At 46.7% G+C, this 17,209-nt stretch overlaps 1 protein-coding gene across 1 annotated transcript in view; it reads left to right on the top strand.

Moving 5' to 3' along the window:
• Nucleotides 1–15,543, top strand: part of OTOA (otoancorin) — a 70,992-nt gene extending 55,449 nt beyond the window's left edge. The window contains exons 24-30 of the mRNA XM_073792214.1: nt 101–288; nt 1,578–1,733; nt 7,534–7,676; nt 7,896–8,032; nt 8,921–9,018; nt 12,038–12,233; nt 14,735–15,543. Of these exons, the coding sequence (XP_073648315.1) occupies nt 101–288; nt 1,578–1,733; nt 7,534–7,676; nt 7,896–8,032; nt 8,921–9,018; nt 12,038–12,233; nt 14,735–14,805 (989 nt within the window). The 3' untranslated portion in view covers nt 14,806–15,543. The remainder of the gene's footprint in view (nt 1–100; nt 289–1,577; nt 1,734–7,533; nt 7,677–7,895; nt 8,033–8,920; nt 9,019–12,037; nt 12,234–14,734) is intronic.
• Nucleotides 15,544–17,209: the final 1,666 nt, after the last annotated feature.

Here is a 17,209-nt window from a genome sequence, read left to right as displayed (position 1 = left end):
CCGATTGGAGAACAACATTACTCATTTCAGTAAAGAAACAGACTCACGTTTCCTGAAATTCTCTTTCCTCTGTTCCTTCCCCATGTCGCTCATTCCTCAGGTTGCCATGGAGTCTCGGCTCCCTCCTCCAATGACATCATTAAGCTGGCTGAAGCCAACGCCTGCTGGGCCCCCGAGGGCCTGCTCTGCCTGGGGGAGGATGCATTCCTCAGGAGCGTGGAGCTGCTGGGGGCCGTCAGGAGCTTCAGCCCAGCTCAGCTGAGGACCCTGAAGGAGAAGGCAGTACAGGTGAAGCCCATCTCAGGGAGGAAGCACTCACAGAGGGAAACCCAACACAGGGTCCCAGCCCTGCTGTGCACAGACCCCTGTCTTTCACTTTCACTTGGGTCATCTTGTTGAAATCTCTCTGCATCAGTTCAGAGCCATAGTTGTGATCTCTGCACCGGAGAGATTTCTAGCTCCTCCCTCCTAGGGCTCTGGCCGGGAATGAGATGTGTCTTGGCATCTAAGGTAGGCTCAGTAAATCAAATTCCGTGGTGCCTCTGACTGAGGTGGTTTCCAGGAACTGTGCCTTTTCTTTCTCCACTTGGAGAACCCCACTGCTGCTTGCAGGAGGTTTTCTCAGAACCTGTTGCAAATTCACCTGAAAACAGAGCAGAAAGGAATAAAAAGATGACTAGAAGTAATTTGCCATCTTTATAAAGATCGCTTGTTTCAGCTATTAGGATGGTTGTGGACTGTATAGTTACCCTCGTGGGGTTAAGACATTAAATTCCTTAAAATGACAACTCTCTTTTTTTATATGAGTAATCCAAGTTTATTGTAGAAAAGTCAGAAAATAATAAAGAAGAAAATCAGTCATAATCTTTTACCCAGAGGTAAGCGCTTGTTAATATTTTGGTATGTTCATCTGAAGCTTCCCAGACTTCTGTGTATGTGTGTGAAATATATTTATATATTTCATACATACGTATATATGCTACAAAATATAGCATCACAGTCACCTACTATTCAATAGCTTGCTGTCCACACCAACAGTGTATAGTGCGTATTTTTATATATCAGAAATATAAATCTATATCAGTATTTTAAATAGCTCTATAATACTTTATGGCTGGTTTTTATTTATTTATTTAACCAATTGGTAGACTTTTAGATTGTTTATTTTTTTTAAGGCCTCAAGGTGCATATTTATACATATTTCTTTGGCCACTTGTCTTATTATTCACTTAGGCTAGATTCCCAGAGATGGAATTTCTGAGTCAAAGAGTTTAAATATTTTAAAAGCTTTTGATGCATGTAGCCAGATTCCCCTCTAAAAAGCATGTACCGATGTACATTCTCAACACCAGCAAATGGGGGTATCCTGTACCCCATATCTTTCCAATTCTCTTTACTCCTTGTCCAATGGTCAGCCAATTTACTGTTCTTCGATTTTTGTTAACATACATTTCTTTAATTATGCCTGAGACTGAACTTTTCCCATATGTTTATTTCTTCTTTTGTGAATTTCCTGTTCATGTCTTTTGTCTGTTAAAAAAATACTAGTCTAATCTGGCTTTTTTTCTCACCTGGAGGTTTGGGACACGCCTTCGTACTGGAGAGAGTACCATCTCGTCTCCCTGGGGCGCATCGTTCTGGCTCTTACTGAGAGCGAGCTTGAGCAGTTGGATCTCAGCTCCATCGACACTGTGGCTTCCCTCAGCCAGCAGACAGAGTGGACCCCAGGACAGGTAAGTAGATGTTGCTGGACCTTTCAAATATTCTACTTCTGTCTTAATTTTGTGTATATTTTCCTTTACGTCCTAGAACATACTTAATAGTATTTATAATAGTAGCTTTAAAAACCTTTCCTGCTAATTCCATCATAATTGTCATTTCTGAGACTCTTTCTGTTAGCTAATTTTCCCCATAGTTATGGGTCATATTTTCTCATTTGCAAGTCTAGTAATCTTGGCGGGCTGATGGGCATTGTACATTTTACGTCTTTGCGCACCCACCCAATTTAGCGGTACTCCTTTAAAGAGTATTGGGCTTTGTTCTGCATACACTTAAATTACTTTTAGATCAGTATGATCATTTTGAGGCTTCCCTTTGAGCATTATAAGGGTGAGTCTAGACTGAGCTTTATTCTGTGGTTAATTTATCCCCATCACTGAGACATGATTCTTCTGAGGACTCTATCCAACGCTCCGTGTATTTCAGGACCTCTTCTCTCTGGCTGGTGGGAATGTGAACTCTTTCCAGCTCCATGTGAGCTCTGAGAATTGTTCAGCCTACGGCCTTCTGATGCCTTTTTTGATATTTATGTGGAGTTTCATTCCTTGCATGTGACCAGCACTCAGCCAGACTTGAGAAGACCTCTCTGCAGATTTCTGGAGCTCTCTCTCTTTCTCCGTGCAGTTTCTTCCTCTCCAGTACTTTGCCCAACAAATTATAGGATCCCTGGCCTCTCTGAACTTGGATCTCTGTATCCTCAACTCAGCCTGACCGCTGGGCTTCTTTGGGTTCCCTTTCCTGCTCCATAGCCTGGAAGCTGCCTCTGGGCAGAGAGCAAGGGCAATTGTGGCGCTCACCTGATTTGTCTTCCTTCTCCCAGGATTATAGGCCTGTGCTCCCTGCTGTCCAGTGTCTAAATACAGATGTTTCATATACTTTGTTCACATGTCATGGTGAGAGGGTGATTCCTGTGTCAGTTAATTCTTCACAGGCTAAAGAAGAAGTTCTGTCCAGAATTTAATTGTTTCAGTTGGGAGGGCAGTTAATCCACTGTATTGCTAGAAAGGAGAGTCTTAGTTGCTCTGTGTTAACTTCATTCTCAGGCAGCCCTCCCTCAGCTGTTGTCTTCAGCGCTAGGCTTACATATCATGTAATTAGCAACCCCAGAAAAAAGTGCCCCTTTCTCATTAATTTTTGAAACAGTCCCAGCATTGACTCCAATCATGCAGTTGCCCGGCCCTAAACTATCTGGTCAGGATTAGAATATGTGGGTTGGCCTGGCATACACCAGGGAGTGGAATCCATCTCACCAGGACCATATGTATCGAGGACGGGGAACGCGTGTGTCGTAACGATCCCCAAAGATGTCTACATCCTCATCCCTGGAGCCTGTGACTATGTTACCTTATGTGGCAAAAGGGGCTTTGCAGGTGTGATTAGGTTAAGGACCTTGAGATGGGAGGTGATCCTGGTGGGCCCAACATAATCACAAGGGTCCTTAGAAAGGACCACAGATACAGAAGGCAATGTGACAGTGGAAGCAGAGGGACAAGGGACACACTGAGAGATTTGAAGGTGCAGTGCTGCTGGTTTTGAAGATGGAAGATGGGACTCTGAGTCAAGGAATTCAGGCAGACTCTAGAAGCTAAAACAGGCAGGGAAATGAATTCTCTCCAGAGCCTCCAGAACGAACACATCTTGCCGACCCATTTTAGGACTTGAGACCCCCCAGAACTGTAAAAGAATATATCCGTGTTGTTTCAGGCCACTAAGTTTGTGGTAATTTGTTACAGCAGCAAGAGGAAATGAGCACAGGTGGTTCACCAAAGGAAAAGCATGGTGTTATCAAAGGGAGAATGGACGCTGGGCAAGCAAAACCAAGGCATCGCCCCTACTCTCATGAGCTTTTTGTAATCAGGATTGCCATGTCACATGACTCTGGGTGATACCATTCAAAGAGAACATGGTGTGAATTGTGCTTCCCTGGAGTTAGGTAACATGGAGGTCCTGGCCATAAGGATTAAGTGAGTTAATACATGTTAAATATGATGAACAATGCCTGCGACATAGTAGTCAACAAAAATTAGTTGTCTTCATCAGCATATTGTCATTGTCACACTCCCTCTCTGGTAGTTTAACACCTTCCTCATTTGCAAGGTGGGGGGGTTGGACCCCCAAGTCTGCAGTTCCTTCTACTCTGACATTCTACAGTCCTGGGGTTCCGTGACACTAAAACTGGTTTTGACTGGTTTGAGAAGTACCACATCACATTTCCAATGTTAAAGTCATTCTGTTCGCAGGTCTGGGAGAAAACAGAAGAATATATCCAACTTAGAAACCAGAGTATCTCTTTCCCTTTTTACCAGTTTTCAGTTCCCATGGATGGCAGTGAGATTTATCAATATGTTTGAAGAGGATATGGAAATCAACATTTGCAAATATCATTTGCAGTCAGTTCCTCAACTTCAGCTCCCGATCAAACGCTTCAATGCGTGTTTCTAGATTAATAGTCAGACCTGGCGGAACTACATTAACAGATAGTTCAGCTTAAAAACCAATATAAAGGGAAAAAAAAAACTATTATAGAGACCAGAGGGATGAACAGAGAGATTGAAATCTTACAGCTATTCACTTTTCAGTGGTTAATATTGCCTAAAAGTGCTGGTATTAATTGTCTTGGAATCATTACAGATACAGTGCTCCAGTCACTCAAGGAAATATATTGTAGCTTATCACCGTGCAGGCCGAGCTTGCATTTTCCAGGTTCCAGTCGCAAGGACAAGTTAATATCACATCTTCAAAGTAATTTTATTTGAATTGTATTTTTGCACTTTCATTTTAAAATGGGCATGCCTGATGGTTGGGGGGGCACAGATTGCTGTGAGTCAATGAATGAAACCTGATTATGAAGACTTAATAAAAGCTAACTTGAATCTCCATCTTTCCTTCATCCCCAAACATCTTCACTGGCTCTGAAGTCAGACTGCCCAGGTTGTAATCCTAGAACCATTATCTACTAGCTGTGTAACCTTGGCATAGTTACTTAACCTCTCTGTGCCTCAGTTTCCTCATCTGTGAAATAGAGATAATATTAATATTTACTTCCTAGGGTTGTTGTGAGGATTAGATGAGATAGTATGTGTAAATGGTCAAAGCAGTGTTGGCATACAGTAAGCATTCAATAAATATTAGCTATTATTACTTTGGATGCACATTGCCATTCAAAGACATTTAAATCTAAACGTTATGTTACTGAAATTCACTTACAGTACCTGTGAGCTTTGTAATCATTGAGGGGAAACTTCATGAAGACACTGACCAGTCCAATTTGCAGAGACATGGGAAATCTCTCTGAAGCCAGTCCATCACATGACGGCAATAATCTGATGCCATTTCGAAGGAGTATATATTGCCTACAACATCTATAGCTCACTCACTCAGATGTTCATTCATTCATTCAAAAAGTACTCATTATTCCCAAAGTACCCTAATATGGGCCAGGCATTGTATCAGGTACTAGGGATGCAGGAGTGAACTAGCTGGCTATGGTCTTTGTCTTTGGAGATGCTACTGGGTGATACAGATGAAAAGTTGAGTGATCAAGGTGAAACATTTAATAAATTTTGATAAGTGATAAGCAGAAAATGGACAAGGTGCTCATGGAAATAGTGGGGAGGGAAGCTACTTGGGATGGGGGAATCCAGGAAGTCTTCTCTGAGCAGGTAGCATTTAAACAGACCTGAGGGATAGAGAGACAACAGCCACGTGAAAAGTGGAATCCCATTTCAGCGTTTCGCAATCTTTGCCAATACTTTTTCTTAACGCTGGAGTGATCTATAGTGTGTGATGGGATGGGAGATTAAAGGGAGATGGGAAGATTCACTGTATCCCTGTGACCCTCACTTGCATTCAGGAGATGTTCGTCCTTGGAGGTCTCCTCCCTATCTTTGCCTTGTGTGCTCTGGCCCTTTTGTAATCTTCTGCATCTGCCTCCATGAGCCCTGAGGAACCAGACAATTATACAGCTCAAGAGATTGACTTGGGTCCTTCCTCAGATCCAACATATCTGGATCAAATAAATCAGGGTTAATCCAGTTACAAGTGACAGAAAACCCAACTCAAAGTGGCTTGAACAAGAATGGAATTGACTCCCATAACTGAGAAGGTCAAGGGTGGAATTAAGGTATGGCTGGATCCAGGGGCTTCAACACTACTGTCAGGAAGCCATCTCACACCAATTTTTTTTTTTTTTTTCCTGCGGTACGCGGGCCTCTCACTGCTGTGGCCTCTCCCGTTGTGGAGCACAGGCTCCGGACGTGCAGGCTCAGTGGCCATGGCTCATGGGCCCAGCCGCTCTGCGGCATGTGGGATCTTCCCGGACCGGGGCACCCTGCATCGGCAGGCGGACTCTCAACCACTGCGCCACCAGGGAAGCCCATCACACCAATTTTTGACCCTGCTTTCTTTTACGTGGGCTTTGTTCAGAGGCAATTTCTTTCTTTCTTTTCTTTTTTTTTTTAAATAAATTTATTTATTTATTTTATTTTTGGCTGCATTGGGTCTTAGTTGCTGTGCGTGGGCTTTCTCTAGTTGCAGTGAGTGGGGGCTGCTCTTCGTTGCGGTGCACGGGCTTCTCATTGTGGTGGCTTCTCTTCTTGCGGAACATGGGCTCTAGGCGTACGGGCTTCAGTAGTTGTGGCACGCGGGCTCAGTAGTTGTGGCGCATAGGCTTAGTTGCTCCATGGCATGTGGGATCTTCCCAGACCAGGGATTGAACCCACGTCCCCTGCATTAGCAGGCAGATTCTTAACCACTGCACCACCAGGGAAGTCCCCAGAGGCAGTTTCTTTCCATGTGTTGAGTTCTAGCAGATTCAGGTGTTTGTCCTTCCAAGGTCCAGTCCACAATAAAGAAAGCTCTTCTCTTCTAATTGCTCCAACCAAAGTCCTGGTTGGTTTTGACTGGATCACATGCCTAATGTAGAACCAGTCACTGCAGCCAGGCTAAGAGACAAACTGACTGGCCAGGACTAGGCCATAGCATCACCTCTGGAACTCAGAATGCAGTTAGCTCCAATTGAACCACATGAAGTGAGAGAGTAGGAGGTCTGGCTCTCCAGGGCAGGTCATGAATAATCAATGGTCACTATACTAAAATTACAGGGACCCTACACTACACATCAGCTCCTAAAGCAAAGCTCATTGAAGAGATTCCTGTGTGGTTTTTTAATGCCAAAGGATTTAACGTACTACTCCCTGGAATTGAAGAGTGAGAGGCAAACCTATTTCAGGGTAGATTTCACGAAGGTAACATTTGACTTGAACTCCCAAATAAAAGGATGGTCGGATTTTAACAGTTGGGAATGCAGGAGGGGCATTTCAGATGGAGGCGCTGACTTGAGTAAAGGTGCAAAGGCAGAAAATTACAAGGTCAGAAAGTTGTGACAACTGTTGCTGGAAAAGTCTGGATCCTGATGCAGAAGAACTTAAATGACCAAACTATGTGAAGGTCATGAGTGATGAAGGGAATAAGCCAGCAGACACAGACACAAGGTATAGGTGTCTTTAATACTGGTGAAGGATACAAGAGCTTCACGGCCTAAAGATGCCTCCATAGATCAGGGGACGTACTCCGTAGAAGCAGGACCTTCAGGAGGCTAACCTGGATGAGCGGCTGGGATGATTTGGAGTGGGGAGTGTGTTCGGAGGAGTAGGGCGGGCGATCAGTCAGGAGGCTGGCTCCGTTATCCCCTCAGACCTTGGGGTCTTGATCATCCCTGGATAGTTCATTTCCTATCCTCCCACATTTTTATAGGCTAAATCCATTCTGCAAGGGTTCCTGGAGGATTCAGGCTATAGTGTCCAGGATCTGAAGAGCTTCCACTTAGTAGGACTTGGTGCAACCCTGTGTGCCATGAACATCACCGAAATCTCACTTATAAAGATCTCAGAATTCAGGTAACCAAAACACTAGTGTGCAAAATAGCAAATGATTGATTGGTTGGTTCGTTCATTCATTCAGCAAGATGTTCTGTGCTTCCTCATGCTTTGCAACTTTTCTGGGCTAAAATAGGGAGTGAGATTAGCTGGATCATTTTTTGGTGCTGAAACCTTCTGCATATCTTTTTTTGGCCGGAGAGTCTCCCAGGCTCACACTACATCCTCCCTCACAACCAGGGTGGTGGTGGCCAGAATTGGGACCCTGGTCTGCAGCACCCGCGTCTTGGCAGAGTTTAAGAGGAAGGCAGAAGTTGTGTTTGGGGGGCCCACCGAGTGGTCCAGCTCTGTCCTGCAGGAGCTTGGGACCATTGCAGGTAAGAGACACCTTGGGTATGCCTTTCTCTCCCTTTCCAACCTTAAATCTGGGGACAGAAACAAACAAAATAATGAAAGAATCAGGACAGAAATAAAGATGCAGACGTAGAGAATGGACTTGAGGACACAGGGTGGGGGGAAGGGTAAGCTGGGACGAAGTGAGAGAGTGGCATGGACATATATACACTACCAAATGTAAAATAGATAGCTAGTGGGAAGCAGCCGCATAGCACAGGGAGATCAGCTTGGTGCTTTGTGACCACCTAGAGGGGTGGGATAGGGAGGGTGGGAGGGAGACGCAAGAGGGAGGAGATATGGGGTTATATGTATATGTATAACTGATTCACTTAGTTATACAGCAGAAACTAACACAACATTGTAAAGCAATTATACTCTAATAAAGATGTTAAAAAATAAAGGTTAAATAATATAGTGTTGAAAAAAAAAAAGAATCCTTGACCACGTGTAGTGACTATCTATAGAGTTATGGTAGAACCCAGATTTCATGACTTCAAGTTGCAGAGGGTGGGGTCTGCAAGTCTGCTTTTTAAACAAGCTCTCTTGGTAATTTTTGTTAGCTAAAGTGGTTTAGAATGTTATTTAATTGGCTCCAAAATAGATTTATACACAATTTGAAATTTGTGTAAAGTGAAGCTCCTTCTGGGCGTACATCTCCTTGTAGGAGACGAATCAGGGTTAACGTGACCCACATTTTTTTTCCTGAGTTGATTAAGGAACCTGATTCCCCAGTGTGATTCTCAGGGACTTTTGTAAGGAAAGATGTTTGCCTAGAACACGCAGATCTGTACATTATGCAGCACCATTAATAAAACAAATGGAGTTCTGATGGCTTGAACTAAACCCTCATGATTCCTTTTTCTCCCCAGCTGGATTAAGTAAGGAAGAGCTCCGAATGCTTGACAAGGATTTGATGCCATATTTCCAGCCATCAGCAATCAGATGCCTTCCTGATGAGATATTCAAAGTAGGTACTCAGTTCCTCAAGGAGAATGGGAGCTTGACCCTATTTCAAATCACACAGGGAGGCAGATGGTGGGCCTTGGAGTCTAGGGACCTGCAACCAGCCTTCTGCTAATAGGGCCAGAGGAGAGCTGTGTGCCAACAGCGGATGGATCACAAGATAATTTTAGGTGTTTTTGTTTTTTTAAGTATTTTTTTCTTCAATTTAAATTTATCTTTTAATTGTATCTATTTTTACGGTTTCCTGCTCTTCGTAGCCACTGGTACTGATTTTCTATTTATGATGGTGTGACAGGTGCATATTCCCTTATCCAAAACCCTTGGGGGCATATATATGTTTCAGAATTTGGAATTTTCCAGATTTTAGGAAGATCACTCTATGAATCTACAGTATTGTAACTTAATACCTTCAGCAGTGTCTGGGGAAGCACCTTGTAAGCCAATGCATTAATATTTCTGTGAAGAAATCGGTGACAGATCACACTAATTGGAATAAGTAGAGACTATAAATGGTCTCACATCAATTTAGATCAGACTTTGCTGGCAAATAAGTTTGTCTTAAACGTTGGAAAAAACTTTGTTTTCTGACTTTTTTGGACTTCAGAATTGCAGATGAGGGATAACATTTCCTGTATAACATTTCCTTTTAAAATAAAATTAAGTAAAATATTTTAATTGATTTTAAGAAAAGTGTTAATGAAGCCACAGTAGGACAGGTGACAAACAGCTATGGAAAAAATTGAGAGGGTTGAATTGGATCAACTGAGGTTAGGGAAGCAGGGTGTCCAGTGAGAGGTCCTTCCTTCCTGTCCATGTACAAGATTAGGAGAGGGTTTGGTGGGGACAGTCTGCTCTGATGTGGAGTGACGCTGGTGTTCTTGCCCGCTGTGTAACTTGGAAACACATTCTGTCCATAAAAACTGGATAAGGCACACACAGGAGGCTAGACAAACTCCCATGATGCAACATCATTGGTTCATTTTAATAAAGAGAGCGGACCTTGAACCGCTTCAGCACCCGGGACAGTTCCCAGCACAGAACAGGTGTGATAGCTGTTTAGGGGAAATAAGTCAGTCAGAGTCCTTAATGCCATTGAGCTTCTCCTCTGGGGGCTCTGCACGGGGTAGGCAGCTTGGTTCTTGATGCTGGCATGTTGCTGAGCACTTTCTCCTGGTCTTGTTTGGAATGCAGTCTGTAGCTTACCTACTCCAAAAATTCCTAGTGGCCACTTACATTGTGGTAGGCTCCAGCCTAGGCACTAGGATGTAGGCTCCAGGCTGGTGCACCTGGGATGCACTGGTGAAGGGGTATAACACAGTGCCCTCAGGGGCTTGAAAAGTAACATAAGGGAGTGCGGTAGCCAGGGTAGGGACTGAAGTGAACTGGAGAGCCCTGTCTAAATCTGGGGAAGCTGCTTCTCATCTCTGGCACATTGATGCAGTGTGACAATGTGGGCCAAGTATTGCTGGATCTTCCTTTTTTATCAGAATTCAGAAATCTCATTTTCATGTGAAATCTCCTGATAATTAAATGTTGGCAACCACTTTGAATCCATATTTTAAAACACAGTGCAATAGGCCTAGAGATTCAATCTGGCCTGTGGGTTGCAAGCAGCAACATTGGAAAAATAGATAATTTTTATAATGCAGACTCTATATTAATGGTAGACGTAAGGTGTAAGCCAGAAGAGCATGTCCTCTGTGTGTGTGTGTGTGTGTGTGTGTGTGTGTGTGTGTGTGTGTGTGTGTTTGTGGTGGGGGGGAGGTGATGCTGAATTTTGCAGGGCGGGTTAGCTAGGTGGAGAGAGAGGAACAGTGTTCCAGCAGAAGGAAGTGCTGCCTTCTGGGGCTGCAGACATGGACCTCCATTCTCCAGGAGTGAAGTGTGCCAGCGCAGAGGACGCTGGAGAGGTGGGCGGGACCCAGAGTTTGAAGCGCTCGTTACCATGTTCAGGAGCTTGAGCTGTGGCCTGGAGAGGTGGCAGGGAAGGGTTCTAAGCAGGGGCATGACATGATTCCAGAGAAGCATCAACCTGGACGGGAAAGAAGAAGGTGAAGGAGAGAAGACGATGGGGTGAAGGAGCAGAACCCCCTTTCTCAGAATCTATGGGGCCCTTAGAAAATAAGCAGGATGAGTTTAGAGGCCCCTGCCATCCCATCTCATTCCACACCTACTGGAACTAGTCACCAAGTCCTCTCTAGGATGGAAGCGACTTCAGAAAACATCTTGTTCAGGGCCTTCAAAGGACTTCTGCTCTCCGCAGAATTTCCTATTTCCGGTGTCCATGGCAGACATCACTAATGGATTACTGTACTTTCCCTTCGCTGAGCCCTCACAGGACTCAGCAGCAAGGGTTAGAATCACTTAGGAGACGAGTTATCTGTGCCATCCACATCTAGTCCAAAAGCCCAGAGAGGCTATGAAACTTGCCCAAGGTCACACAGCTGTTATGTGACAGAGCTGGGACACAGATTCAGGTCTTTGCCTTTTAGGTGTGTGTTTTCTCCTCCACATCAGTGTTTCTTAGGTGGGGGACTTGAAGCATTGGGGGTGGGGTGGGGTGGAACCTTGCACTGCATTAAACAACACTGTCACCTTTTCACCTCTCCTTTACTACTGATTACTTGGAGGAGGAAGTCTCGATTTGGAGCTAAAATGTATTTAACACCTCTATAACACTTTAAATCCCCTTTTTTTTCTGTTTTTAAAGAGGCCTCAGGTTCAGACATCGTTGGCCAACACATAGAGCTACAATTCAACAGTGTCGTTTTATTTATTATGGCATATTTTAAATGAGTACTTCTTGCGAGTCATTCCAATTTTCCACTTTTGGAAATTTCCATTAAATTTTTTTCATTTTAAAATAAGTTTATTTTAGTAGTGAAAGAGTGATCTGGTTTTAAGTAAAAATCCTAGAGGAGCACATGGGTACGATGAAGGTGTGCGGGTGCTGGGCGGATGGCCGAGATTTGCGAAAGCCGCGGAGGGGCGCCTCTGAGGGCGCTGCCCCCTCTCCCCTGCAGGAGCTGTCCGCGGAGCAGATCGCCTTCTTGGGCCCGGAAAACGCCGCGGCCGTGACCCCAGCCCAGCGCCGGCAGCTCAGCATGTTGCAGCTGCAGAGCCTCCAGCAGGCGCTAGATGGCGCCAAGACACGCTCCTGGCTGGACGCGCCTCCGAGCGCCAGCCCCACCCGGACCCCCGCCTCTGTTTCTCCTCCAGGTGAGCCGGACAGACCCAGCCCGGTCCCCCACTCCTAATCCCTTTCCTAGTCCCTTGGTCCGTCCTGCCAGACCCGGGGCAGCGGGAAGGTTCCTAAAATTCAGGGTGGGCTCTCTGACAGTCCTTGGAGATCCTGCATTCCCAGAAAAATCCAAAGGCCCTACCGAGCACATGTGAATGATTCTCAACTCCAGAGCACTTTAAAATCACGGGGGGAGCCTTTTTTAAAAAACATTTATTTTTGGCTGCGTTGGGTCTTCGTTGTTGCGCGCGGGCTTTCTTTGGTTGCGGCGAGCGGGGCTACTCTTTGTTGCAGTGCTCAGGCGTCTCATTGCGGTGGCTTCTCTTGTTGCGGAGCACGGGCTCTAGGCGTGCGGGCTTCAGTAGTTGTGGCACGTGGGCTCAGTAGTTGTGGCTCGCGGGCTCTACAGCGCGGGCTTCAGTAGTTGTGGCGCACAGACTTAGTTGCACCGCTGCCTGTGGGGTCTTCCCGGACCAGGGCTCGAACCCATGTCCCCTGCATTGGCAGGCAGATTCTTAACCACTGCGCCACCAGGGAAGCCCCACCGGGGAGCTTTTAAATACTGCCAGTCCCGTGGACCCCACCCAGAACCCACTGAATCAGAATTTCTTAGGACTTAAGTCCTGTCAGTGGTTCCTTTACTCCTCCCTCCTCACCGTCCAGTGTTAATTAATAAATTCAATTGACATATACTGGGCACCTGTTAATACTATGTGCCAAGCCTGCGGTAGGAGCAGGGAATACAGAGGTGAGTAAGGCAGGTAAGGCTCTCTCATAAATAAAGAAGATTTCAAATCTGGTGAGACCAGGGGAGGAAAGCAGCAGAAGGTGGTGGTGGTGACTAAGGGCTGAGCTGAGACAGAGGGGCCGGGGGTGTGGCTTTCCTTCCTGTCTTTCCTCCCTGCCTGCCTTACTCTCCCCCTCCCCTCACTCTCCCACTTCTCACCGCCTTTGGACTAAGCTGGTGCTGGGCTCTGGGGAGGCAACTGTGAACCAGCCAGGCGTGTCCTCTGTCCTCTCTGAACTCCCAGTCCAGCATGGGGGTGAGGGAAACTGCTGCTCCCCGGCGACCATGAGGCAGTACAAGGAGTGCTGTGAGGGGGGGGACACAGGCCCCCAGGAAATGCTCGGGAGAAGCAGCTACCTAGGCTTGGGAAAGCGGGGAGCGGCCATGGAAACCTCCAGAAGACAGTGATTCCTAAGCTGCAGACCAAGAGAAGAGAAGATGGACCCAGCCAGGTGGAGAGTGTCCCAGGTAGAGGGAAGAGTGAGTGCAGAAACCCAGAGAGCGAAGCTTGGTGCTTCGTTGTCTCCAGGTCTGCCCCCACCTCCCTTGGGGATAGCAAATTGGGGGATTCCCAATTTCTGCAGCCACAAGTGGCCAGACATGGCACCTGCAAACCAGAGCCACTTACTATCATCTTAAAGCCTTTTCATTGAAATATAATATGCATACATTTAAAAGTTATTTTAAAATGTTACAGTGTTTTTTGTATGTTATATAACGCACACAATAGGCGATGCACCTGGTTTAAAACACGAACCGTCTGAAAAGGTGTGCAGTGAGCTATCTCCCCCATCCCCTGTTCCTTAGTCGCCCAGTTCCCCTCCCCAGAGGCAACCAATGTCACCAGCTTGTGTATCTGTCCAGAGATACTCTACACATATCCATAGTTTATCCCTGCACTTTACAAAACTTGTTATACACTTTGTTCTGTGCCTTGCATTTTTCACCTGACAGTGTACCTCGGAGGTAGCTCTACATCCGTACCTAGGAGCCGTGCGATTGTTGTTTCTCTGGCTACGGCATAACTGTAGTTAACTGGATCTCTGTAGATGACAATTCAGTTGTTTCTATTTTTATATTGTTACGAGCAGTGCTGCGGCGGATGACCTTATGTACTTTGCATCTGTTCAAGTATATCTGCGGGGTAAACTCTTCCACGTGGGATTGCTGGGTCAGAGGGTTTGGGCATGTGTAATTTTGATGGATGCTCGCCAGGCAGGAGAAGCCTAGATTCCTTCCCCTTCCTTTCACCCCACAGGCCTGAGCTGGGGCTGGCAGCTGGGTGAACCCTTCCAGTGGGCCAGGCACTTAATCTCTTGTTTTGTAAATTTGCTTCATTATCCGAATCATCTGGGAGTGATACTTAAAATTCCAAATCCCTGGGCCTGGTACCAGGCTTGCCGAATCAGAGCTTGCCCGGGGAGGATCCCAGAATTTGCGTTTTTAGCATTCTCCCCAGGTGACTCTTATGATTAAGGCAGCTCTGGTAGTCGCTGATTCACACAGTCTCATTTAATTCGCCTTTCCGTCCCTTGCAATTTGGGGTCATTATTCCTGTTTAGGAGTTGAGCAAACCAAGGTTGGGTGAGATCTAGTGAGTGGTTCAGGGAGAGGCACAGGGAGTGGTGTGTCCACCCTCCGCGGGCTGCTGAGACCTCCTGTGCACTCTTGTCTTGTCTTGTTTCCTTTTAGGAGCCTGGGTCTCCCAGGGTCTTGGGCTGGGCTGCCCTCTGCTGGTCCTGATGCCCAGGCTCGTGTGGTGAGCGGCATTTGCGCATTGCCCTGGGGCCCAGGCAGCCGCCCAGGGCACGTGGAGACCGTGGGCGCTGCAGACGGTGGGAGTCCCGCACCCCAACTCAGAGCCTCAGTGGGGGCAGGGAGACCCCGGGGCCTTGGAATTGAAGAGGCGCTAAAAGGAAGAATAATTGTTGAAAATGCTCTCGCACGTTCTTAACCTGGCTCGTGTCCTCAGTGGGGAGGCATTCTCTGCCTCATTTCAGTCTCCCTAGTTTTCCAGCTTGGAGACAGAGAAGCTGGGGAGGGAGGGGTGTTTCCTGTCAAAGCATGAAGACCTTGGTACAAGTCACTGCCCTCCCTCCAGAGGGAGATGCCGGAGAGCAGTGGGTGCAGGCAAAGGCGCCGTTTTTGCCAGGGCCTGATATGGCTTCAATTCTGGCTTAATTTCCCCTCCTTGGAGCTATGGGGTGCATTGGATTTCTCCTTCTTGGATACTTCGCAGAGCTGAAATAAATGAATCCCGCAACAGACGCCAATATTCCTGCCTGATTGCTGGGACTAATTGATGTTTTGGTGGGCGTGGCATTGCTTGGAAATTAAAACAGTTAACATGGCTCAACGTTGAATCAATTTTAACATACATTTTCCAGATGCCTTCCATTTCCTTGGGAGGCGGCTGAGTGAATGGCTGTGGAATTATCGGTGAAACTTTCAAAACATTCCTTTCTTGATGGAGGTGGTGGCTCTTCTTGTTTTAAGTTGCTCTGGGCTTTGAGGATGGGTTGAAATCAGAGAAAATAAACTGTGTAAGCCAGTCACTCCTGTGATTTTGGCATAGCAGAACAAACGCACCCTCTGGCCCAATCCTTTTGGAGGCTGGGATGGAGTTACTTCTGGAAATTCGCAGGACGCTCTTGGCCTTTGGTTCAGGAAGGGGCGCGTTGCCGCCTCCCAGGTGTCATGCCTTCTCAAATTCAGCCAACAAAGTTGTTTCGCACCACATCACTTACGTGGCAATTTCGGCATCCTGAGTACTTCTGTGCTGCCACCAGCACGTTCTGTGCCCTTTTCCTGGTCACATCCACAGTAGACGTCTCATCTGGAGACAAGAAGAGCCTGCTTGAGTGTCCAGAAATCTCTGGTGTTCCATCAGAGGTGGGTGGGGCTTAAACAGCACCATAGGTAGATGTTATAGAGGCTGGTGTGTTTTCAGATGTCACATGTGATTATTACAGAAAATTGAAAGACCGGGGTGTGGCCCTGCAGGTGTTACTTGGGGTCTGATCCGGTTTTCTTTCATCCTGGCAGGGACGTGGCCACTAATGCTGCTTCTCTAGCACAGATCGTTTGTCTTGTTACAAACTCGAGCCCCAGTTTAGCTGGGCTGGACCAGCTGCTTGGAGAGGGACGCTGGGTGAGAATGTGTCTGCCCAGATTCCCATCGGAGGGGCCTTGGACCTCGCTCAGTTATTCCCACTTTCTTCCAGCCTTGGATTATCCTAGGCAGGAACAATAACAACAATCTCGTTTGAGGTGGACTTCACGCTGCCAATATCACGTAGTCTTTGCGTCTTACTTTCCCTTCTGATCCTTTGTTTTTGGTTTCATTCCTGGCTTGTGCCTCCCATCGTGGATGACAATAACAGGTCCTGTTTGGGAGGCTAAGTCTGCCTCTGAGGGCTTTAGCTGTGTCATTAGCTCATGTCATCAGCATCACGATCCTGCCAGGTGGATGCTGTTGGCTCCCTTTCTCCAGATGAGGGGACAGAGCCCGAGAGAGGTAAGAAACCCTTGTCTGAGGCCTCTCCGGTAGTGAGGATCTAAATCCTGACTTTTTATCTTGCCCTGTGCTGCCTCGTGGATGGGTATTCTTGAACTTCTCTAATGAGTTAGATCAGAGAGAGCTTCTGTAGATCCCGTCCTCTCCTCCTCTGGCGGGAGGCCAGCTTGCCTCACAGCACATATAATTGGTGATTGCCTCAGGCAGGAAGACAAATCCAGCTTATGCCCTGCAGGACCCCTGGGGTCTGCGGTTGAAATGCTCAGTCCTCTGCACACCGGAACGCAGCGGGTCACAGCACAGGTGCCACTCCCGTTCACCTTTCAGTGTCACCGTACCGTTGGATTCCCAGCCTCCACCTTCTGCAACTTCTCCCAGCTGTTTGCAGAGATCACGGACACTGGCATGCAGGTCACAGTGTGCTGGCCATGGCTCTGATCGGTCAGGACCTGTGCTGTACTGGTTATTAAAATGTTTGAATATCTCGCAGCTATATCCTTTTACAGAACCCCACCTTCAGGCTTGACGGGAGTGGGAGTCTTTCTGCAACTGCAGCCTACCATCCAGTGGGGCTTAGAATTAAGCTATTCTCTCTAGTCCTGGAACCCAGGGCTTCAGCCACAGCTGCTGGGATGGGCTCCACTGCCAAG

This window comes from Tursiops truncatus, chromosome 15 (assembly GCF_011762595.2).
Source record: "Tursiops truncatus isolate mTurTru1 chromosome 15, mTurTru1.mat.Y, whole genome shotgun sequence".
NCBI lineage: Eukaryota > Metazoa > Chordata > Mammalia > Artiodactyla > Delphinidae > Tursiops > Tursiops truncatus.
Note: the sequence above shows the minus strand (reverse complement) of the source record. Positions and strands in the feature narration are given on the sequence as shown.